Source organism: Bubalus bubalis, chromosome 22 (assembly GCF_019923935.1).
Source record: "Bubalus bubalis isolate 160015118507 breed Murrah chromosome 22, NDDB_SH_1, whole genome shotgun sequence".
Lineage (NCBI taxonomy): Eukaryota > Metazoa > Chordata > Mammalia > Artiodactyla > Bovidae > Bubalus > Bubalus bubalis.
In genome coordinates this window covers 60946084-60970704 of record NC_059178.1, presented here as the reverse complement: position 1 = coordinate 60970704, position 24621 = coordinate 60946084, and the positions used below count along the sequence as shown (strand labels likewise).

General features: G+C 58.4%; 1 protein-coding gene across 4 annotated transcripts in view; it reads right to left on the bottom strand.

Moving 5' to 3' along the window:
• The window catches only part of NFATC1 (nuclear factor of activated T cells 1), a gene marked incomplete at its 5' end in the record, with an annotated part of 63435 nt that extends 45917 nt beyond the window's left edge, over positions 1 to 17518 (bottom strand). For all 4 annotated transcript variants that reach the window (XM_045164062.1, XM_045164063.1, XM_045164060.1 and 1 more), the window contains 4 exon segments: positions 2633 to 2773; positions 4254 to 4426; positions 6502 to 6704; positions 17359 to 17518. In XM_045164062.1, coding sequence (XP_045019997.1) covers positions 2633 to 2773; positions 4254 to 4426; positions 6502 to 6704; positions 17359 to 17518 — 677 coding nt within the window.
• Between the last annotated feature and the right edge of the window lie 7103 nt (positions 17519 to 24621).

Sequence of the window (24621 nt, the reverse complement as noted above, 5' to 3'; positions counted from 1 at the left end):
GCTGCACATCGCTGACTTTAAGCATCACAATCGAGAACCTGGTAACATTCACGGCGGTGCAAGCTCCAAATCCCTGGTCTCTCCTTACCCCTCTCCATGTGGGCACTCTCTCCGTGTCCTCGTATTTAAATGTTTTTTATGTGTTTTTAATGTTTGCACATGTGCAAGTATATCCCTCATGCACAAATCTGAACAGAGCCCCCTGACCTCCAGCAGGAGACAGCGGGGGGGAGGGGGGGAGCTTATCTCAGCGTCCTGCTCCTGCCAGGCCTCCCAGTGAGTCTGTCCCAGGCCCCATGCTCAGGGACGTCCACTGCGGGAGGTGGTATCTGGCTCAGAGGCCACAGCTGTCCTCCTTGAAGGGAAGGCCCTGTGGCTTCTTGCTGGACACTAAACCCTGAGCAGAATTACAGGGTGGTTCTGGAGAGTTTCACCACGAACGCAGCTGAGAACACGAACATCTCGGAGATGAGAGCGGCTGCTTCACAGCTCTTTTTGAGGGGTCCCCTGACCACGGGAGGAGCCTCACTCCCATGTCCTGAGGGCCGTCTTCCTCCGGGACCCTGCCTGGTCACACAAGGTGGGCACAGGTGACAGCCAGCCCTGGCCAGGAGGAATCTTGAAACACTTAAGAAACTCCAAGTACTGCTCAGAGCAGCTGAGGCGACACGGTGACCAGACACCCACCTCACCCAGCGTCTGACATGCGACAGGCCGGCCACAGTCCTGCTCCTGCCCACGGCCAGCGGCTCCTGGACCAGCCTCATCACTCACATGCCAGCCTTGCTGCCTCCAAGTAGGGGCTAAAGACAGAATTTTCCAGCACACCAGGCACCTCCTCAGGAGCCTAGAGGATGACCAGGCTTTCAGTCTAAATTGACTTTAGTGGTTTCTTGCCCCAGAATCAACCAAGAAAAGCCCAGTAACTGTTGAGGCCCATCAGGAAGCACGTGTGCTCGGCTGAGAATGCAGGCTGGACACACGGGACTGGCGTGGACGCGTGTGCAAATGTGCCGGCAACTTGGTTAGGACGCACAGCTGCGTGTTTATGCTGCGCTTGTCACGACGCACCACGTGCCTGCGGGACGCCTGGTCTCCACCACTTACTGGTTTCTTGCCCTCTGCCCGCCAGACATGGGAATGCTGCAGGAGACCGCAGGCTGGGCACAGGCCAGCGTGGCAGCGGCTGACAGCAGCACTGAGCCCGCCTGGGGCCAGGGAGCCGGGAGCCCAGCGACCTTGACAGCCAGGCGCCCGGAACTCGGCTTCCAGCTGCAGGCGGACGGCCACCGTGCAGACCCGGGACCAGGCCTCCGTGACCGAGGAGCCCGCCCCTGTCCACGATCGGCTGAGGAGATTGGGAGACGCCTCACGGTCCCATCATGGCACCCAGGTCGAGGTCAGGGCTGACTGCTCGAGGAAAGAGCCCGGGGCGCTGGCCAGCTCCCACCACACACATCTCCGAGTGCGGTGAGGACCCCGCCGCCCACAGGCTGGGAGGGGGTGCCCACGCACACATTTAGAACACAAATGCTGAAATTATTTCAAAATTCACCTCCTCCAAAGAGGGGCGTTCTGGTAGTACGAATTCTTCCCCCACCACTGTACTCAGGCGGGTCTTCTCCCTCCTGTAAAACAATTTCCAATCACAGGCACAATGGTGCAGGCAGAATGAGGTCAATGTGAAAGACTCTCAGGCCCGTTTTGACTGAAGCACTTAAGTTTCCTGCAGACTGTACAAAATCAACCCCATTACGGAGGCTGAGAGTCTCCGTGGTTTGCGGTCAGCAGCAGGGGCCCTGCCCTGGGCTCGAGAGCTGGACTGGGGCTCAGAGGAGCAGCTGGGCAACTGGCTCCAGAACCTGGCCTGCGGGCACTCCCTCCCAGCCTGTGGGCAGGGGCACCCCCTCAGGCCAGCTCCCCACAAAGAACGTGCTCTACAAACACACCCCAGGGTGTGAGAGAGGTGAGGCCACATGCTCACCCTTATGACCATGTGGGCTGGGTAGGGCTGGGCAGCCCTGGGGCAGGAGCCGTGCTTCCCCCAGCCCTAGTCCCACCCCTACCCCTAACCCCCTGCATCCATCCTGCAGCTCAATGACAGGCTGGTCACCTGGTTCCCCAGACACCAGAGAGCAGAGACCCTTTCCCTTCAGACCTGCAAAGGAGCACACACACACAGGTCCACGTGCAAGCACACACCTGCATGCATACACACAGGTCCATGCACACGTGTGCACACACACACACATGGGTGGCTGTGGCCCCAAGGGGCACCATCATTGAAAGCAACCAGTGTCTCCTTCCGCACTGCGGGGCACTGTGCCACCAGAACGAGTGGCACAGAAAGGTCTCTGGGCCCCAGTGGGGTCCCCCATGGCTTCTGTGCCCACTGCACAACTGGATACCTGCCTAGGACGGTCTGCGGTTCTGAGAAAGCCAAAGACCAACAAGAGCTGGTCGGAGCCCCTGAAGAGGCACCTGCTAGCCGGGCAGACGCAGGCCCCACACCCGCAGCCCCTCAAAGCCACGTGGGGAAGCCCTGGGACCGTGCATGGCACCCTCTCCCGCCAGCCAACCTCTGCCGGCGCCCAAACAGCAAGCACTCGATGCTGGTTTTAAGAGGAAATACCTGGTGCTTTCTCCACAAAAATGACCTTGGAGTCCTGCAGAAAGTTGTGGCCGGAGAGGACCATCCTCTTCCCTCCGAGGACGGGGCCGCTGGCCGCACTCTGCTTCTCCACCAGGGGCAGCTCCTGGGCCGAGCGCTGGGCTGTGAGGGTGGGGCAAGAAGTGAGCCAGTGAGACCCCTCCCGGGGAAGGCTGGTCCACCCACACCCCCCCAGCCCCTCCTGGGCAGCTGGTCCACCCACGACGCATTGTCAAAGGGAAGGCAGCATGCCTCTGACTGGTCCACGTGGAGACGTGTGTGCGCACACATGTGAGTGTGTGTGTGTGTGACTGTGGGAGTGAACGTGTTCTGCTAGAGTAATCACCCTTGAAGGGCCTGGGGAAGCTGTGGGGAGTCCTGCAGGTGAGGGGGGACACAGCCTGCCCACCAACAGCAAAAGGGCGATCCCCGGGTCTAACCGGGTGGGGGGCCCACAGAGCAAGGCACCACAGGCTAAAGTCGAATGTGGAGGGCTGTCCATGGTGGGCTCTCAAGGGCTGAGGGCACAGGTGGCCAAAATCGGGATATGGGGCAGAGGTCTGTGTAGCAGCAACAGCGAAGATACACTCTGCGGCCCCCAGTGACCGGGGTCCTCACATGGCCCTCCCCAGTGACTGGGGTCCTCACACAGCCCCCAGTCGCCAGGGTCCTCACATAGCCCTCCCCGGTGACCAGAAGACCTGAGATGAGGGGCCTGCTCCTTCTCACGGGGAGAGACCATAGGTCAGAAAGCTGGAGCCACCTGCAGCAGAGCCCACAGCCTGGGGATGGCCATCTGGAGACTGGACAGGAGGGTCCAGCGAGAGTGGACCACGTGGCAGAGGGGGCCGTGAGGGAGGGGCCGCGGGATAGAGGGGTGCCGTGAGGGCCATGGGGCAGAAAGCTGGAGCCACCTGCAGCAGAGCCCACGGCCTGGGGATGGCCATCTGGAGACTGGACAGGAGGGTCCAGCGAGAGTGGACCATGCAGCAGAGAGGGGCCCTGAGGGAGGGGCCGCGGGGCAGAGGGGGCCGTGAGGGCCACGGGGCAGAAAGCTGGAGCCACCTGCAGCAGAGCCCACAGCCTGGGGATGGCCATCTGGAGACTGGACAGGAGGGTCCAGCGAGAGTGGACCACGTGGCAGAGGGGGCCGTGAGGGAGGGGCCGCGGGATAGAGGGGTGCCGTGAGGGAGGGGCCGTGGGGGGCCGTGAGGGAGGGGCTTCGGGGCAGAAAGCTGGAGCCACCTGCAGCAAAGCCCATGGCCTGGGGATGGCCATTTGGAGACTGGACAGGAGGGTCCAGCGAGAGTGGACCACGTGGCAGAGAGGAGCCCTGAGGGAGGGGCCACGGGGAAGAGGGGGCCGTGAGGGAGGGGCCGTGGGGGGCCGTGAGGGAGGGGCTGTCAAAGATATCTGACTGACGTTCAGGTCAGAGACAAAGGAATGAACCAGGATGCTCCCCGAGGCGGCGGGCAGGCGAGCTGTCAGGATGGGGATCGCGACACAGCACACCCCCTGGGGCGGGGCGGAACGTTGTGGGCTGTGGGAAGGGAAGGGTCCGGCGGGACTGGCCCTCGGCCTGGACATGGGGCAGGGCACTCACAGCACTCGATGGGGTTGGAGGCCACCTGCAGCGACAGCGTCCGGCCATTGGGCTGTGGGATGTGAACGCGGAAGACCAGCCGCACCCGCGTGTTCTTTCTCCCGATGTCCGTCTCCCCCTTGCGCAGCTCGATGTCGGAGTTCCTGAGCTTCAGGATCCCGGCACAGTCAATGCTATGAGATAAGAGTGCCTGCCTCAGTCCCCAGCCCTGCCCGACACCCACTCACCTGTCAGGACAGCCCCAAGTCCACCCATCAAGTGGGGGGGCGGCGAAGGAGCAGGACAAGCCAGCCCCTCATGCACCCGGGTCTCAAGCAGGCAGAGCCCCACTCGCTCAGGGCCCGCTGCAGTGGGCAGGTGTGGACACCCCAGAGGAAGTCTCCCAGGCCGGGCTCTGAAAACCTCCTTCCCCAAGATTCTGGGAGTGTCCCCCCTCGGCTCAGAATCCTGGATTTGCTAGGGCCTCATGTGATTTCCAGAGAAGGCAATGGCACCCCACTCCAGTACTTTTGCCTGGAAAATCCCATGGATGGAGGAGCCTGGTAGGCTGCAGTCCATGGGGTTGCTAGAGTCGGACACGACTGAGCGACTTCACTTTCACTTTTCACTTTCATGCACCGGAGAAGGAAATGGCAACCCACTCCAGTGTTCTTGCCTGGAGAATCCCAGGGACAGAGGAGCCTGGCAGGCTGCAGTCCATGAGGTTGCTAGAGTCGGACACGACTGAGCGACTTCACTTTCACTTTTCACTTTCATGCACCGGAGAAGGAAACGGCAACCCACTCCAGTGTTCTTGCCTGGAGAATCCCAGGGACAGGGGAGCCTGGTGGGCTGCCATCTATGGGGTCGCACAGAGTTGGACACAACTGAAGCGACTTGGCAGCAGCAGCATGTGATATCCTCTAGTTTCATTTAACTTAATGATTCCATCCAACACCAGCCTTCAGCAGAACAATCCACAGGCAACTTGTCAGATGGAAACCAGCCCTTCCCTCCATCAGACGCTCACAGACAAGGCGGCATGGGGCCTGAAGGTCGGGACCACAGCCTGGCCCAGAGTGCTGGGAAGCCTGGCCCATGGTGACCGAGCTGCCCCGGCCTAAAGGGTATTTGATGAAGTAAACGCAGCCACCGGAGTCAGAGCTGCAGCTGCTGGAGGGACCAGCAGGGTCTCCCAGCCGTCAGCCCTGCTCCTGGTCCTTGGGAAACTTAGAATGAATCCCCTCAAATCCCTGAAAAGCCAACACAGAGAGAAGGCTTTCCCTTTGTTTATAACATAGAGGGTTTAGGAGCTACTTACAAACGACTGATCAACACCCCACACAAGCCCACACTGTGGCTTCCCACACTCTCCCTCCCCAGCCACGGCCCTGGGCTCCTTCTCCCCCGAGGACACCCCAAACCCACCTGGGCACAGGGCCTTCCCACCTGCGGTTTCCCTGCAAAGTCGGCTTCGAGGCCGCCCCCACGGACACCCCCCGAGAACCCTGTGTTAATGAACTGCTGCCTTACGTGTTTATCTAGACACACAGGGTGTTGAGGCTCCATCCTGCGCCCACAGAGGCCCCCAGGAGAAGGTGAGTCCAGAGGGACAACCCTGTCCCCTTTCTCTGCCACATTTGTAGCTTGGGAGTGAAGGGCAGGGCGCACTGTGGTCACTCGATTAATGAGGCCACAAACAGGGACCCCACTTGGACCCTAGAAGATGACTCTGTAGCTTGGTAACTGAGTCACCTCTACACCAAAGAGTCAGGCCTGACCTGCACATTCCAGCTGGTCACATCAGCAGAAACCCTCAGTGAAAACACAACCCAGACATGCTGGTCTCTATAATGCTTCAACATTAGCAGCATTTTAACTACTCTTCTGGCTTTCACAGAGCTTTCAGAAAGAAAAGGGTGCCATGTGGGGGTCGGGGGGAGGTAGGTGAGAATGACTTCATGTTTGTGTATGGTTGAGTCCCTTTGCTGTTCACCCAAGACTATCACAACACTGTTAATCGGCTATACCCCAATACGAAATGAAAAGTTTAAAAAAAAGAAAAAGAAAAAAGTGGGTGCCACGTTTGCACACAGAGGGAGCTCGCACAGCTGTGAACTGAGTAGCAACAGGAAAACCCTAGAAGGAAACAAGTCTGCCATCGTAAATGTTTGTAAAGTTTCCTGAGGTGTTAAGCAAAGTGGAAGTGTGAGGAGGACTCCCCCTCCCTCCAAGGGCCGGCCTGGCCCCCGGCCCGCAGCGAGCTTACGTGGCGCGCATGTTGTTCTCCGGCAGCAGCGGGATCTCCAGGACCTTGGTGCTGCAGACGACGGCCTCATGGCTGGCGGTGGACACGGTCTTGCCCGTGATCCGGTGCACCTGATAGAATGCGTGCGGCCTCAGCAGCCGGTCATCTGCCGTGCCGATGAAGAGCTGCAGGGTCAGCGGCTCGCTCTCCACGTAGCCGTGCAGCTGTGGGCAGAGGAGCGGGATCGTGAGCGCCACACCCACACCGCACCCGCCTCGCTCCCCACTCGTGGCCCGAGGCCGGGCCCCCGCCCCCTTCTGGGCTGGACACCTTGTGAGTCGGCGTTGAACACCCGGTTGCCCGTGCTGGAACACGAGCGCACACAAGGGCCATACACACCTGCACGCATCTGCTTGCGTCTCAAGACGGCAACAGGGGCCCCATGAGGGGCAGGTGGGGAGAAGAGCCAGGGTCTCCGGGCCACGGCCTCGTCCACAGACACTCCTCTGCCCACGCGTGTGGACACAAGCATCTCATGAGGCCAAGCCCCTCCACACAAGCCCGCCCCCGATGAATTCAGACATGCACCCAAGAGGACTCGACCCACTTTCTCCTACTCAGTCCTGTCCTAGCCAGAAACAGGATGCTCCAAATCAGACACACCCGACATCCGCCCGGCAGGCTGCGGGTGCGTGGGACCCTGGGGCCTGTCCCATGAGCCCCAGGTCGCGGCCTGTCTTCTGCCAGCTTCAGACCCCACATGGGAGGTGGGGGGGAGCCTGTACATGGCCATTTCAATTGTGTGCTGGGCACATGGTCTTGTGTGGGCACAAAACCCATCAGCCTTGGGCCCCAGACACACAACAAGCTGACTCTGCACCAGGAGCCGGGGGTAAGTGCCGCTCCCAGGACCTTCACCAGCTGCCCCTGGACAGACCTCGGGTGGAGTCCCCGCCTCACTTCCCCCATACCCCTCAGTGAGAGTCCCTCTCGGAACAGCACTGGATTTGCCTTCCATCCTGTTTATGGCAGGCCGCCCTCAAGAGGCAAATCCAAAGCAAGCAGGCAGCGCAGGGCCGGCCCCTGTGCCAATCCCCCTCCCGCAGAAGCGGGGACCTGCCAGGGTCCTGACACAGGCCCCAGGAGGGCAGCTGCCAACATAGGCTCGGGGGGCACAGTGGGCTGCTCTCCCCTTTGCGGGTTGTCATCACTGCTCTTTGGACTCATGGTAGCAGTTCGGACAACAGGCAGCTCAATGAGCCAGGCCAGTGCAGCCGAGAAGGCTGTCGGTCACTGCTTCCACATGGGTGAGGGCACAGCCACCCACCCTCTGGCCGACCCTGATCCTCAGGCGGAAACCACAGAACTGGCCCTGTAGTGGGGTTGTTCTCAGGTCCAGCTGATACATGAGCCCCAAAGCCCCTGCTTAGATGAGGCTTCAGGGGGATCAGTCCCCGCCCCACCATCCAGGCTCCGCCTCTGTCCTGTGAGAAGTCCTGACAGTCACTTCACAGCCACGGGGCAGGAGGCCAGGCTGGACGACCAAGAACTTCCAGGCAGTGCCTGCTTGGGACTTGGGACTGTTTGGAGGCGGACTAAATGCAGACAGTTCTCAGACACACAAGGGGGACAGGATCAGTGACTGCAGAAACGGGACACCTCCAGGTCCAGCAGCAGCTGACCTCCATGTCCAAGACCCTGCTTGCTGTTTCTAGGGCTCACTTTTTCCAATCTGGGATGTCAGAATGGAAGCTGAAGGTCCAGAGACAAATGAGCCGGAACTTCACTGGCAGGTCTGGCGCCGGGCTCCGGCACTTTCTCTGCCCCGTGTCTCGCTCCTCCTTGCAGAGATCCCACTGCTCGCTTCCCTGGCTGGTTTCCACTTCTTTCCACGACACTCAGTTAGCAGCGTCCACCTCATTCCCGCCCTCGGCTGCGGCCTCCCCAGCTCTCCTGACCCCACAGTGAGGAACGAGTCTCTCTTCAGCCCAGAGAAGTGAGTGCACGCTGCTTCCAGCGTGGTTAAAACCAGCAGCAAACCGTCCATCAAGACGCGCTGACAGAGACCCAGCTACTGCGGTGACTTCACTTAATCAAGAGATGAAGTCACTTGTAAATTCTGAAGCCTCAGAAGAGAATCCAAACAATGACAGGCCGCTCTTGAGAGTCACGCACACTCATCAAGGAGAGCGCCGAGGCTGCGCACCCCCAATGTGGGAGGATGAGCCGGGGCATCAGGCCAAGAGCCGGGCCAGAGAGGGATCCGCACGGCACCTCATCAGGGCGGGGCTCGCGTAGCCTCATGGCTCTGTCCATCCAGCCCCGTCTTCCGGCAGACACAGCCTGCACAGCGTTACAACAAACAATACAAGACCACAGGCCACCGAGCCCAGCTCTGACTGCGGCTGGATCACAGCCCCACTGAATGAGTTTACAGCTTCAGGTGAGCATCCAGCAGCTGAGACTCCCAGCACCGGGGACTGGTGTCTGTGGAGGTCTCTGGGGAACGGTCTGTAGCACCCGAGTAACATTTAACAGCCCATGTTTGTTAAATGTCATGGGCTGCAGAGTGGCTCCCGGGGCATCCGAGCATCACTGTGAGATATTATGGAGACGAGGATGCAGGTCGGGCGTGCACACAGGTCAGGCGTGCACATAGGACGGGTGTGCATAGATGCACATGCCGCACAGGCATGCTCACAGGCTGACGTGCACACGTGCTCTCCAGACTCTCTCTGGGACCCTGGAGTTGCTTAAAGATCTTATTTCCTGGCAGGAGCAGCAGTTTCAGGCGTCAGGCTCCCTGTTTTTATCGTCTCTGTCTGTGACACGGCCCCAGGGACCCATGGGTGTGCTCGTTTTCAAAGTGGGTCTTTCCTATTAGAACAATCTTGTGTTCATCCTGACCCACAGGGTCTGACCTGTACGGACCAGACACGTGCCCGATGGGCAGTGAGCAGAGGGAGTGAACTGGTCTCAGGCCTGTGGCTGGTCCCCGAGTGTCCACAGCAAGAAGAGAGCTGGCAAGAGCCTAAGTTTACTGAGAGACCTAACGTCCACTCGCTGTCCTCCCGGCCTGCTGCGTGGACAGAGGCTGACATGGGGCCTCTCCCACCTCTGAGGCCATCGGCACAGAGAACCTGCTGGGGCTGCCAACTCCTGATGGTGGGTCCTGCTGACAAGGTTAATTCTGCAGGAACTGCACGCTCTGCCCACCAGGACGGACGTGCACTCTCCTAGGTGGACCCACGAGAGTCTCTGAGCACAGTGCTGAGTCGGGGAGGGTGCTGGGAACCAGGACTGGCCCCCCGGCCCGCCCAGCTGCTCTCTTCCGTGCTGGGGAGCCCAAGTCCAGTCTTCTGCCAAATCCCCCCGGCCCGCCTGGCGCTCTCGTCCCTGCTGGGGAGCCCGAGTCCCGTGTTCTGCCAAACTAACGAGTTTCCTGAGGAATCTGTGCTGGACTCGACTTAGGTTTTCACAACAGGAAACATGAATAAAATCAGAGACTGAGGAAGAGACGAATCCTGCCTCTCAGTATTATATTCTGTGACATTTAATACAAGAATATATAAGCGAGGCTTTGACCAAGACTTGCTCATGCGTGGCCACGGCGTGTTCCTTGTGTCAGGAGGGGCCCCAGGGTGGCACATGGTCTGGCCGGGGTCAGACGGTCTGACAGCGACAACTTCGAATCCCACAGGACTCACCCTGGGGCCTGGCTCTGCCGGCAGGCAGCATTGTGGGTACAACGTTGCCTTTTTAAAAACATGCCATTTCAGTGAAAATGGGAATATTTAAGGCTTAACCTGGGAGGTAAACATCTATTATTTAAAACATGAAGTTCATTTTAAGAGAAGTCATTTAAATACTTCACATGTTCCACTGCATGGGTTTTCTGCCCCTGGCACCTTATAGTATCTGTCAAAATAATATTTATAAAATTACCTGTCATAGCAATGACCTCTCTTTGCTTCAACTTAAACTAAACTGGATGTATTATTCCATTTTCAAGGTACGAGAGCTAGTGAGTTTTCTACACACAGAGATGTTTGTTTTTAGCTGCTGCGCTCAGCTCAGCACTTACACGGCAGGATGACAGGTGGGGAATGATTGAGGCCAAATTTACTGGACGCTGAAATTCCCACAGCACACACAGTGGCAGCAGCGTCGTCAAACAAAGGACTAGTTAATTGAGTGAAATTACTTTCAACTAAGTTTCCAGTTGGTACGAACATATACCGAGCAGGGATCCTTGTACACAGTCAAGCAGGCAATTTAAAGGGAAATTATGCGTTTAACCCAGATGTAAAATTTGCATCTTCACGCAATACCCAAAGGAGCTCTGCAGGAAGAAAAACTCCAGTTCACAAGCTGGTTCCACTTTTTTTAACCGAAATTTTCCCAGTACTGGATTAACTTGAGAGACTGCTGTGTGAGCTTTCGGCCTCCAAACTTGCAAGAGGGCTTCCCCCAGGGTATCTCGCGTCCTCCACGGCCTGGGAGGAAGGACGGCCCCCGCCCCCCCACCGCGTGAGGTTAGCTCCCTGCAGACCAGACCTTGGGTGGGCGGGGCCGACGCTGTGACCCGAGCCCTCATTCCTCAGGACAACCTCTCTGAACTCACTGTAAATATTGCACGATGGATGGGGGCAGTGGCCACTCCCCAGGGGTTTGGGTGGGCAGAGGTGTGACTCTGGAGGCCAAGCCTGGATTGTGGGTCTGCCACCAGTGACCCAGAGGCGCCGTGGGTTGGGCCAGGCAAGAGGGCCGATGGAGGCGCCGAGAGGCCAAGGGCACTGCCTGCCAGATGCCCACACGCCCGTCATCGGCCTGCCACCAGGCCAGCCCCAGCCCTGGCATCGGGTGCCGTGGAGGTGATGGCTGCCACACAGCAGCTAGGGCAGGACTGCGGGTCCTGCTGGGTGGGGCCCGGCCTACATAGGGCGGGGCTGGCCACCTGAGCTGTCGCAGAGTAGATGGCTGTCCCGCAGCCCAGAGCCCAGTGGCTCTTGAAGGAGAGGAGACGGAGGGCCCAGCTCAGCGAAGACCGTGCTGCCCCGCCCGGAGTGTGTGGACAGGGTGCTTCCGACTGCCCGGCTGCACGCGGGGCAGGGACAGTGCTCGGGGGCGAGTGCCTTCCCACCCGGAGCCCCCCACAAAGGCAGGACCGTGAGCACAGCACAGCAGGAGGAGGGGTAGTGCCAGGGACACCTGGCGTGGGGTCCGGCCGGGGCCGGGGGCGTCACTGTTCCCCGGGCGCTGCTCAGTGTCTGCAGCGTCAGCAGCGGCCTCAAATCCCAGCCCTCATTTCTGTTGTTCTCACTGGCTACCTCACGCATTCTCGTGCTGACGCCGTGTGACCTCATGAGAGTGGGCACCTCTTTGCTTCGGGAGGAGTACAAATGGCAATCCCCTGCTCGGCACAGACACTGACCACATATTGCAGGGGCTGAACGGGGCCCAGAGCTTCTGTAGAGCCCGCTGTTGGGGACAGAGGCCGCCCAACAGCAGTAGCTCCCACGGCACAGGTGTGTCTGCGAAGAGGGAGACCGTCCAGGTCTGTGCACGTGGCCGAGAAAGAAGGGCAGGAGGGAAACACCACCTGCCTGGGAGCTGCAGGAAGAGTGGAGGGCAGGCGCCCCTGCCCTGCGGCCCCGTGAAAGACTGATTCACTGCAAGGGCAGCTTGGTGGGGTTTCGCTGCAGGGAGGCCGAGTCAGACCCGCGTCCAAGTGGCGTCTGGGCCCCCAGGGCGGAGGGGAGCCGGGCTGCTGCATAGGGTGGTCTGACCCTCAGTTCCCCGCCAGGCCCGAGGAGGTTTGCTGTCAAACGGAATTTCTTCTACTAGCGTCTGTTCCTCTGGCTTTTGTGAAAACTCTGGTTTCAGGTTAAACGATCCTGTCTCCAGAGTAGAAAGAGATGTCCACTTAGAACAAATCAAATAAGAAAAAAATGGAGTGAAGTTCAGAGTAAAACAAAACACACCAGAACATCAGATGAAGGAAGCGTTGCTGTCTAGCCACAGTACTGAGACACTCCCAGAAGCCCATCTCTTGAAATGCTGATGCTTTAGTACCTGGGGCAGGTGGTGGTGGCGGGGAGGGGTGCCACATGAAATGAAAAGGGATGATCACATGACACGCTGATTTTAATGATCTGGGAAAAAATGACTGTTTCCTGGTGTGTTCCTTCCTTGGTGTCAGCTGTCACAGTCTTCAGGGGCAAACTTGAGCCCAGAAGCCGGCCACCCTAAGGAACATGAGGGCGGCTCGGGGCATGAGGCGGGGCCAGGACCCTCCCCCCGGGCAGCCCAGCCTCCCAGCCCCCGCCGTCTGGACTGGGGCCTCCCGTCTGCTCACCTGGCCACACATGGGCTACACGGGTCATTCATAGGGACAAGGACACAAGTTACAAACTAAAGTGCTGTTCAGGAATGGACAGGCCCCACCGAGTCTCACGTTTCCATGACCTATTAATTATTCACTGAGGCCTGGCTGTCTGTGGGGCTAGATGTTATCCCTTGGGCTATTTTGGTAACTGGGTAAACGAAGCATCCTCCTCTGATCCCTGGGTCAGAGGTCAGTGGTGACCCCCCAGGTCTCTCCCCAGCCCCATGGGGCAGCTGGAACCGGGGACCTTTCCGGCAGGGCCGTCTGTTCCCAGGACTGGGCCGGGGTGTCAGGGAGGCAGTGCAGAGTGCAACGGACTCCCTGGCCTAGACGTTGGCCGAGAGGCCAGAAGTGGGGATCACTGTGTGCGTGTGTGTGTCTGAACTGTTGACAGAAGAAAAGGCAAGACTGTAAAGTTCAGGGAAGCCCACAGCCCCCTCCTCGCTGTTCCCATCACAACAAAGGCAACCCAGAACCGGGGCCCTGTTGCCCTGGCTGCGTTGTCACACCGAGCCTGCTGGTGGGCCTCGCTGAGGCCGGCCGGAGCCCACCCAGCTCCAGGCCCTGGGGAAGAGGAGCCAGCACCCAAAGGGGCCTCCCAGCTGGCGGCCGGGGGTCCTGCCTGAGGAGCCAGCACCCAAAGGGGCTGCCAGAGCAGCCAGACACGCCCACCAGGGCTGCGGGGGCCTCTGGAGAGTCGGGGTGGTGGACGGTCTGAAACACTCCCTCAAGTCTCCGAGCGACACTGGCCAAGCCCCACACGCATCTGTGTCCCCAAATGAAAATGGAGGGCAAGGCCCCTAAACACGAAGTCCTTTCCTAATCTAAGATTACAGTCTGATGCTGCCTAGAAAGAAGATTCTGTATTTTGCAGTGTCTCCTAGATTCAGGGGAGGGGCCATGGGGGGCAGCTCACCCCACGTCTGGGCACAGAGGGGCCTGCGTCCTGCACATGGTCATGGCCTCTGACTTCGCAACAAGCACAGGGATGCAGACTCAGACCCGATGAGCTAGGTGTCCTAGGCGGGTGAGAAAGCCCCTGTCCAGCCCATACGTGCGCTGGCCTCCTCCCTGCTCTGCATGACAGCAGGTCTGATTGACAGCCTGGATGCTCTGGGAAAAAAGCCTGGCTTTCCTCTGACCAGCTGACCGCAGAAGGGCCCAGGGAAGCGGCCGGTCCCCCGACGTGTGGATCGGCCTGGCCGAGGCTGCGACGCCCTGGTGGGAGGAGCCGCTGTGTCAGAGGATGTGCTAAAATAACTCAGCGCAGAATAAAACTTTGTGGTTACCCGGCTTTCACAGCAACGAAGAGAGTTTTCTATTTTCATTTGTTTTATAATTATCTGCAGATTCTATTTTTACCCAATTTGTGGTCCACTAACTGAAAAAGAAAACAAACCCTAAAAGCCCCTCTTCCTACCTGCTGCCTCAGCCCTGCACGTAGCTCCTCTTTGCCTCGAGATCAGAGGACTCACCCTCGCGGGAGAGACACCGGGTGAGGCTGACGTTTCTGTGGGGCCGGCTTTCCTCTCTCTCTCTCTCGGCTGCACGGTGCGGGAGGGGCCTTACCGTTTACACCCAGAACCAGCCACCCCCATTCCGCCCACACTGAACTTGAGTCATTTTGGGGTACTCATGCTTGGGTGGGGCTTTCCTGGTGGCTCAGATGGTAAAGAATCCACCTTAAATGCAGGAGACCCGGGTTGGATCCCTGGGTCGGGAAGATCCCCTGCAGAAGGAAATGGTTGCCCACTCTAGTACTCTTGCCTGGAGAATCCCATGGACAGAGGAGGCTGGGCTACAGTCCATGGGGTCACAAAGAGTCGGGCATGGCTGAGCGACTAACACTTTCGTGCTTAAGATACTTCAAATGCTGTTTCAAGTTACAGAATTCCTCCAGAACATCTCAGCTCTCTCTCTGTTCTACACTGAGAGGGTAATAGCCTCTGTGCCCCAGACACTTGCCCGGCGGGGATGGGAGCCTGGGGCCCTGGCCGGGGGTGGGGGCACATCCCCAGGACCCTGGAAAGCACACCGAGGACGCAGACACCCCCGCTCAGGGCCACAGTCATGCACTTGGCGTCTCAGCAGCGCCCACCGCACGAGGCTCCCTGCCCTGCAGGACAGCACCCCTGGCCGACAACATATGAGGGAGGGGGCATTCGGCTGTTACTTCTCCGCTGCTTTATTTTCATTTCTCTGTACTTAACAGCTATTTCCTCGCCTCTGTAACGTAAGGTCTTTTCCATTCAGCGATGTACTTTCTCCCAGTGGAAGCCGAGGCAGGAGGGGCCGTAAACACTATGTTTATGCCACCGGGCTAAACGCAGGCACTGCCGACCTGCCCCCGCCCGGGAGGACCTGAAACGCCACGGCCTGGGCACTGATGGGGCCCCTGCTGTGCTTCGAAGTCAAGCCACCAACCAAGTGGGTACTGATTGGCAGTGAGCGTGTGGCTGCGAACATCGCCCCAACATCATCCCGCAGACTCCAGGCCCTGATTGCTGCGTTGGTGGACGGCCACTTGTCCCTGCACCCTCCTGCCCTCGCCGGCTTTATTTTTATTTATCTAAATGCAGTAGAATACAAACAGGGAGTGCCTGCTACCTCCCCTTCCGGCCTGCACCATTCCCCAAATGACAGGGCTGGGAGCTCAGGTCACAGTGGAGGTGTAGACGGGGGTGGGGGACTTTGAGGCCTGCCGCTCTTGGGGACAAGATGGCAAATGTGTGTCCGGTAGGACTGTCACAGGTCACAGGGCAGGGCCCGGCGGGTCGTGTCCCACGTGTGACTGAATGCTGCCATCCACAAGGACAGCCCACCTGGGAGCCCAGGTTTATCTCCGGGGCCAGAGAACGGTGGCAAGGCGGGTGAGGCCTGAGCACCAGCTCAGCATGCTGGCCTGCAGCCAAGCAAGCTGACCCCCCAGGGTGTGTGCAGGGGAGCGGTGCCCGGAGCCCACCCCACTCCCAGCCTTCTCCGCCACACTGCCCTGGCCCTGACATCCTGTGGCAGGTGCCTGCTCCTCCATTCCCAGCTGACAAGTGGCGAGTCCCAGCCAGTGCCCCAATGTCGGACCCAGGGCCCAGCTCCGAGCCCAGTAGTGTGGGCAGGCCAGAGAACACGCATCTTAAAGGGGCGCGGCGAGGACGACCCTGCAGGTCAGGGACCACACTTTGGGAGCCACTGCCTCCAAGGGTCCCAGGCTTCAGAGAGGAAAGCAGAGTCTTTAGAATCAGCCTCTGAAAACTCCAAACCGGAGCGGAACCCGTGCAGACAGACCTAGCTTGGGATGAATCTGAACGTGGCCCAAGGTGACCTCTACTGATGGTTGCTGAGGCTCTACTGCTCGGGGACAGGGACCGTGGCCACGTCCGGGGAGCAGCCCTGGGAGGCGGGAACGTGGGCAGGGAAGGGACGCCTGGGGGCTGCGGGACGGTTCCTGCAGAGGGAGGGGGGGGAAGAGGGGCTCTGTTCCCGCGGGGCTGGGGGCAGGCAGAGGGCCCTCAGACTGGGTTCTGACTCTCCCCAGGGCAGAAGGCCTCCGCCTGTCCTCATGCAGGGTGCGAGGTGCCCAGCATGTGGTCTGGCTGTGCAGCGCCCGTGGCAGGAATCAGGGACGAAGGGCCACACAGCCGGACGAGAGACCGAGGGGGATTCTGAGCAGAAGCTTCTCCGCGGCTCGACCAGCCCCGGACGTTCATTCTTACAGATTGTTACAGAAAGGTCCTGGAAAATGGAGCACTCTTATTTCAAAGCTATTTTTATTCTCTTTAAGATCTTCCTACTCCAGGACACCTTGAAGTGACAGAGCACCAGGGTCAAGTCTGTTAAGAGCCTAGTCTAGGTGGCAGCCCCAGCCCACGCTGCCCACTGGCCACAGGGCACCTCCTTGGGCACGCTGTCTCTCCTTGGCTTCTCTTGCTCGTCCTTTCTGAGTCAGGCATGCTCAGAGACCCACGGGGGTACAGGGCAGCATCCCTCTGGACAAAGCAGCTGCCTGGCTGTGCCCAGGTCCCTGTAGCCCCCACCAGGAGTCACAAGCCAAAGCTAGAGCCATTTGCCCTCCTTGGTGAAAAAACACTTGCCAGCAACACCATCCAGGAGGTCCTTCTAGCTCCCCCAGGCCCAGGCTGGTCAACCCAACACCACTGTCCATGGAGCCCTCCCAACGCTCCCAGGCTTACAGTGGTCACCCCATGGTCTCCGGGGTATCGCCTGCCCCCCGCCCCCCCAGCAGCTCGCTGAAGAGAAGCCTCCTCCCCACATTACAGCCATACAGGGGCTGCAGGCAGCACACCCTCAATCTGCCTGTCTGTACCGAGCAGACTGGGACTCGACTGGGCATAAAATATTCAGCTAAACTGGCTGGGAGGTGAAGATTTTTTTAAGAACGCAGAAAAAGCTGTTGGCTGTTGCCTCAGAGCGGCCTCTGGGCTGAACTGGCGCCTCCCTGAGCAGGGCCGGGCCTGGTTGGAGTGGAGCGGTACCTGCACGCTGGGGTGGCCCCCGGCTGACGCCTTCACAGCCCCGCGGCTGCCCTCCGTCTCGTAGTGGGCGCGGTGGTGGGACTTGGGCTGCACCTCGATCCTCAGCTCGTAGGGTCCTGAGTGTGACGGCAGCTGCCAGTCGAGAGCCGGCAGGGACGGGCTGAAATGGACACACGGAGCGTTAGAGGCATGGACGGCTCCCCGCGCCCACGGACCCGGCCTGAGACAGACGGGCGGCGTGTCCTTCTGGCTGGGTCTGAAACTCCCATGGGTGAGGTCACTGTCCTCACAAGAGCAGCAGTTAAAGCTGCAGAACCGATGGCCAGCTAATTGTGATGGACACCCAGACCCTCTCAGCTCTTCACGACGAGGTTCCTGAACACAATGCAAACCTCTTCCACATTTGACCCGAAATATTTTCCTTCCTTCATGAAAGGCTTAAAAATTATTTAACCTCCCCAATAAGGTAGATCTTTTAAAAATCACAGCTCTATCAGCCTGACCTGAGAAGTGGGCAGGCTGGTTCCCATTTCCTCTGCTCACAAACCAGCTGTGAGCAGACCTGACACATGGGGGGCGCCTGATACGGCAATGGGTTTGCAGCAACCTCGCCCAGCCCCGTGTCCGTGATCCACAACAGCCAAGACCCGCAGAACCAAGAGAGCAGCAGGCAGGTTTGCGAGAGGAGCAGGGAGAGATTGGGCACAGAACCTCCGGTCCCCCAGGGCAGTGGTACCAGGCCCACATGAGGAGACCATGTCTCCGTTCAGAATATCCAGTGTACTAATCTGTTGCCTTATACATACTGTCCATCTAGGTGAAAAGACTGTCCTTTGCTGTGAACAGAAGAGAAACAGATGAAAAACAAGTAGAAGTTAGGTTCATCTGACTCCCAGGAAATTAAAACCTTTGAAAGAGACTGAGAGACAGACAGAGAAGTGGAGGAGGACTAAAAGGTCCACGCCTCACCATCCACAGAGGGCAAGGCCCCAGAGCTGCTCGGCACTTGAGTACGGCCGAAAACAGGCTTGGGGAGTAACTTGGTCCTGAGTCACTGACAGAGCCAGCCACACGGCTGCACGCAGTTTAAAGTTAGAATGGCTCACAAAATAAATACTGTCACACACAGACAATTAAAATTATTGTTTGAGGTTGGAAATTTTCAGCATGAATCTGGCAGCTCCACAAAAATGTAAATGTACCTCTGATTCAGGGAAAAGGCCTCAGCCTGGAAGAAACATTCCGAGACGTGCCTGCTGCGCCATCCTAACCCCTCGCGGCCCTGCCGCCAAAGCACCTTCCTCGGGTACCCCCGACCCGGAGCGGAGCCCCCACGGGACCCCGAATGCCTGGAGGTTCTCTTGTGCCTCAGCCCTGCCTGCTGAGCATGATGGATGACATCAAACTCACCTCCAGCCTGATCTGATTTCTTAAAAGATCACACTCGATGCAACGAAGAAAATGGTTAAATTCACATCTGACACCCAGCTGACCCGTGCAAACAGGAGCTGTCTTACGTTCTCCACACACACAGATGCGTGTGTCTTACGATCAACCAGACAGACTGCCTCCACAACTGGGTGCACGTCTCTACGTATTTCCGTATAAAAGGGATGCTGTTTTGTTCAGTTGTCGTGTCTGGCTCTGAGACCCCATGGACTGCAGCACCCCAGGCCTCCCTGTCCCTCACCATCTCCCAGATTTTGCCCAAGTTCACGTGCACTGAATCAGTGATGCCATCCAACCACCTCATCCTCTTTAAAAAAAGAGCCAGAGTATCACATCTATTTTATTTTGTTGATATATCCCCTTTATATCTTTTTGCCTTTTTATACAGATATAAAAGGGCTTCCCAGGTGGCTCAGATGGTAAAGAATCTACCTGTGATGCAGGAGACCTGGGTTCCATCCCTGGATCAGGAAGATCCCCTGGAGAAGGGCATGGCAACCCACTCCGGTATTCTTGCCTGGAGAATTCCATGGGCAGGGGAGCCTGGCGGGCTGCAGTCCATGGGGTCGCAAGAGTCAGACAGGATTGAGTGACTAAACCACCACCACTATAGACACCAAAGAGGTGACCATCCAGTGTGAGCCCCTGGCAGCCTTGCTGGTCACGTCCCTGGCACAGACCCACAGCCTCCATCACAGAGCACGAACCCTCAGGGCTCCTGATGCCTCCTGGGGGTCTGGCCCCTGCACGGGGCCTGCTGGCTGTAATCTGGGCCAAGCCTCATAGGGAAGGGCACTCGAGGTAGCATCTTCTTGCAACACTAACGGGCACCCCAGAGGTGGTGACATACACATAAACACCTGAACCCCCAGGGGTAACATCCACCAAAGTGTCCGGGCTTCCAAGTGTCCCCTGACATCTGATATGCGTCTGCCTACAGGCAACGAGGGACTCCAGGCCCAGGCCTGGGACCTGCCAAGCCCCTCCAGCTAAGCGCGGGGGAAACAATGGTTCATGTACCTAAGCAGACCGGGAGGCGTGGAGCTGGACTCCGACGGCCTCGGGGAAACCACGGGTCAGGGGGTCTGAACACTCGCTGGGTGACACCAAGGGATTATTTAAATCACACATTAGTGTCTAGTGTGATGCCGACTGGTGCCATAATTCGTGTCTAAACCTGAGCCCCCGTCTCTGGAAGACGCACACTGAGCATCACTGGAAAGGTCACACAAGGTGGGCGTGGGTGGGGGCAGGCAGGTGGACCGCGAGTTCCTCCGTCTGTTAGGGGTGGGTGTGGGCACTGTGACGAGTCTCCGACGCTGCACAGGGTTGTTTTTCTGTGACACAAACTGAAAGAGCAAATCTAAGAAACACACCCTCGAGTTTCCACGGTGATCTTCCAGGCCGGAACCGGCAGGCACTCAAGTTCCTTTTGGTTTACTGACATTAAAAAATATGCCACAGGGAACACTATTAGTTGTAAACCCCCCAAGCCACCCGCTTTTCCACCTTCCTGCTCTCACCCCGTGAGCTCGGTGACTATTCCCTCATCCGGCTTCATCTGAGCCCGGGCCCCCCAAACCTCCTCCCACAGGAAAGGCCATGTCCACTCATGACTGAGAACAGCTCCCACTGAATGGCTGCCCACGTGCCCCACGCCAGGAGCCACGGACGAGCCTCAGGGAGCCCTGTGCCATGAAGTTCTCCTTCCTGCAGACACCTGGGGTTGGCGGCAGGGAGCTGCTATTCCAAGCAGATGGTTTGGGTAGAGTCCTTTCAATGTTGAAGTTTTGAGAGCTAAAGCCCATATGGACCTATCACTTAGAAGAAAACTGCAAAGGTTTTAGAACTCAGCTGTTTCTAAAAGAGCTGAAGATATAAACTCTGAACTTGGTAGGGTTCAAATCTACCCGAAGGGGACCAGACCTCGAGGGGAAGGCCGTCACCCCAAGCTTGAAAGAAACGCGCTTTCCCAGGGTCGCAGCCAAGGGAAGGGCCGCTTGACTCACTTGCTTTGATTTGACTTTTTCCCTTTAATTTTAAAAAAGGTCATGGGCCCAGTTCCCAGCTATTTAATGAAGCAGAGTCTTTGGGCTCCCAGAGCGCTCTGGGCCGAGGCCGGGCCGGGACCACACACCTCGCCGGAGGCCCAACCCACCCCCCGCCCCCGGCAGAGTCCAGGCAAGAAAGCTGCTCCCACTGAGAGGTCACCTTCCTGGAGGGCTGCCGGGCAAGGCTGATCTCTCCGTGGTGACCCTCACTGGTTCTCGGGGCCCAGGGAACCGCCCTCAGGGAGGGGCTTGGGGTCAACCACGGGAAGGCCCCAGTCTAGAGCTGGCCAGGCTCTTCTGATGTGCCTGGAAGGGATGCAGCAGGGGCCGTTCAGACAGGAGCTCTCACCCGGGTCTCAGGACACCGTAAGCTGTCACCCCCGACTGTCGGGACGGCCTCCTCTGCGCTGAGGGGACTTAGGGACAGGACAGGCCGAGGGGGCTGGCGGCCTGGAGGAGGCTGGAGAAGTGTTTTTACCGGGGTATCGGTGGGTGGATGGAGGGGCGAGGGGCAGAGCTGGGTAGTAATGTACAAGGGGGTCAATGACCCACGTATCCCCTGCCCGTCCTCGGGGTGCCACACACAGAGCAACCAGACCCTGAGATTCTGCGGCCAGCCACCTGTCCTAAGGCCCAAGCTCCCCCAGGAGGCTCTGCCCAGGTCACACTGGCCCCGACCCCTCCTCAGCACCAGCTCGGTCCCCAGAGTCCCTGACGTGTCCCTGTCCCCTTGGGAGAGAGGCTCAGATGAAGTTGAGCCCCTGGGGGGTGCTGGCGGGCGGAGGCCACCTGCTTGTCCTCCCTCACCCTCAGGGGCTCCGTCTGCAAGGCCCAGGCCTGCTCAGAAACCTGAGTCCAGTCACAGACCTGGAACTTTCAGAGCAAGAACAGCGAGGGCACCAGCTCGGGCTCAGGAATTTCACAAAACTCTGTTGCTTTCAGGGGCTCCACCAACCAGGGTGTGGAGAATTCCGAGATGCAGGGACTTTCTTCCAGCTTTCTGGAAAACCTGTTATCCTTACTCTGCACCACACCCCCGCCCACCCCCCAAAACCCAGGCCTATCTCACGTGGGCCTCTCAGGCCCTGCCCCACAGGCTCGCATCCCGATGCTTCTGGCTGCCCTGTAAACGGCTGCTTAAACCTCCGCACAGCCTGAGCAGGGCCGTCCACCTTAACGGGCCATGGAAACGGCGTGGCCGGAGTGACAAGTGCACCATGGCTGAGTGCGCCGGGGCAGGGCGCGGCACTAACCAGCGCTTCCGTGCGCCCGTGGCGGGGTGGGGTGCCTGCTGGGCACTCAGCCTGCTAACCGACCTGGACGCAAAGCCTCTGGGCGATTACTTTCTTCACCAAAAACCAGCTCAAGGCTGGGTGTGAAGCCCCAGCTTCCAGGAAGTTATTTTAGAAGCATTTATTCAAAATCAAACCCCATCACGACACATACATTTTTGCTCACGAACCCAAGGAACAGTTGTCAACGAAGGCCCGTTAATGTCCACAGAAGGCCTCATCTTAAATGTGACTAAGTTTCACCCTCCGCGGGACGGGCCCGGTGTCTCCCTGGCTGCCTAACCCAGGTGCGCTGCAGGTGCCTGAGGCCCCAACGAGTCCCCCACACTCTCTTCGGAGGAAAACGTCTGGACAAAAACAGTTCTGTTTTCTCTGTGGTCACTGGTGCATGCTGTCACTGGGCACTTCCGCCCGGTCAGGCTCCTACCAGTTTGGGAAACTCAAGACTGGAGACCCCCGAGTGCAGCCCAGCCCCACACGCATGCCACGGCCAGCTGGGTCAGAGCAAGAACAGGCCAGGAGCTGTCCAGTCTCAAAAGCAAAACTCTTTGAGCACTCGGATTATCCACAAAATCAACCAGCACGGATCTCAAGGCTCGACTTGAAAATCAGTGTATAAAGCCACAAAGACTCAAGCTGATCCTCTCCAGGAATGCAAAAGTCCTTGAGATCCTCGTTCTCCTTTTCACAGCTAATGATACCAGACATTCATAGGATAACATCCAATAAAGCAATCGGGGGCTTCCCTGGTGGTCCAGTGATACAGAATCCACTGTGCAACGCAGGAGACATAGGTTCGATCCCTGGTCCAAGAAGATCCCACGTGCCACGGAGCAGTTACGCCCACGCACCACAACTACTGCCTGTGCACGTGGAGCCTTGCTCTGCAACAAGAGCAGCCAGTGCAGCGAGAAGCCCGAGAGCCCAGCGAGACAGGAGCCCCGCTCGCCACTAGAGAAAGCCCGCGCACAGGAACAAAAGCCCAGCATGGCCAAAACACAAAATAAATAAATCTTTGAAAAAAAAAAGAGCAATCAGGCCCACATCCTCCACCTGCATCTCGAGGAAAGACCGAAAGGTGCAGAGAAGCCTCTGCCGCAAACCTGCAGATCTCAGCTGAACCCTCAAGGCTACGCCTTCCCGCCGGAAGTCAGCGCTTAGGGCGCTGTGTCCAGGGTCCACAGTGGACTCTGAGGAGCCAGGAGAGCCTGCTCCATGGGGAGCCGGGCGCTAGGCCTCTGAGACTATTGACTCCTGCAGCGAGCAAGCATGATCTGCAGAAATCGCAGCCTAGGCCCGACTCTGGCCACCGAGTTCACCTGCAGACGCCTCTGCACAGCTGAGGCCACAGTCAGCCTCTGGGCTCCTGAGGCCTCGGTCTGCTGGCCTCCCACCTCCCCGAGCAGCCACCAACACCCTGGGAGCAGGACATGGACTCTGTAGAGAGATCCCAGCCCTCGACACCGCCAGAGCCCCCCACCTAGCAGGCAAATGCATCACGACTCCTGGGAGCAGGGGCCCAGCAAGGGAGCTGCCAATCATGGCCTGAGTCCAGCTCTACCTGTTACCAGTGGGGCCTGAACAGTGGCCCAGGCACTGGGCCCCGGTCCTGTAAGCACTGGGGGGGACGTATGGAGACCACTCCACTCACTGGTTTCTTTCTAAAGCTTACTGTAAGCGGCTTCCTTTTATTGGAAGGGTGTAAATTTTTTTGTGTCCCTGCCTCACGTGGGATCTTAGTTCCTGGACCAGGGATTAAACCTGCGGCCCCTGCAGTGGACATGCCAAGTCTTAACCACAGGACCACCAGGGGTGTCCCTGCTGAGCTTCCTTTTGTGACCTCCAGATGACAAGCTCCTCGGCCAGGTCAGAAAAGGGAAAATAACCCAGAAGCGATGTGTCCAAGACCTCGGGTGGGCTGGCCCAATGCAAACTACCTGAGTGCAGACGGCTGGGGCCAGGGAAGTCATTCCAGTGGAATGATGTGTGGTCAGATTTGTTACCAGCATACAGCTTTATTTAATCTTATTCCAAAAAATTAGGGTAAACTCTGAAATATTCAGATAACTTAAAAATGCAGTCAATCAGTTGTAGCTTCATCAGGCTTCTGGGAGCTAAGACCTGGGCACAGCACAAAGGTCATAGATATCATTAAAGTCATCAATTGTACCCAAAACTTAGAAGAAACTGTGTCTGAAACACACTGACTGGGAGGTGCAGCCCCTTGGGTCGCTGAACCCAGAACAAGCAGTGGGGTCACCACATGCCCGCACCCCTCAGAAAGTTGACCCCGCAGTGGGGGCTCTCCTGGGCCCAGTGGTTATGACTCCGCACTTCCACAGCTAGGGGCGCGAGGCTGGTCCGGGAACTAAGACTCCCCAAGCCTCGGGACATGGCTAACAAAGAAATAAGTCAGTAATGCTCAGACCACAAAGCAAAGTTTCGTCTGCAGTGATTTAATTCGACGCTGC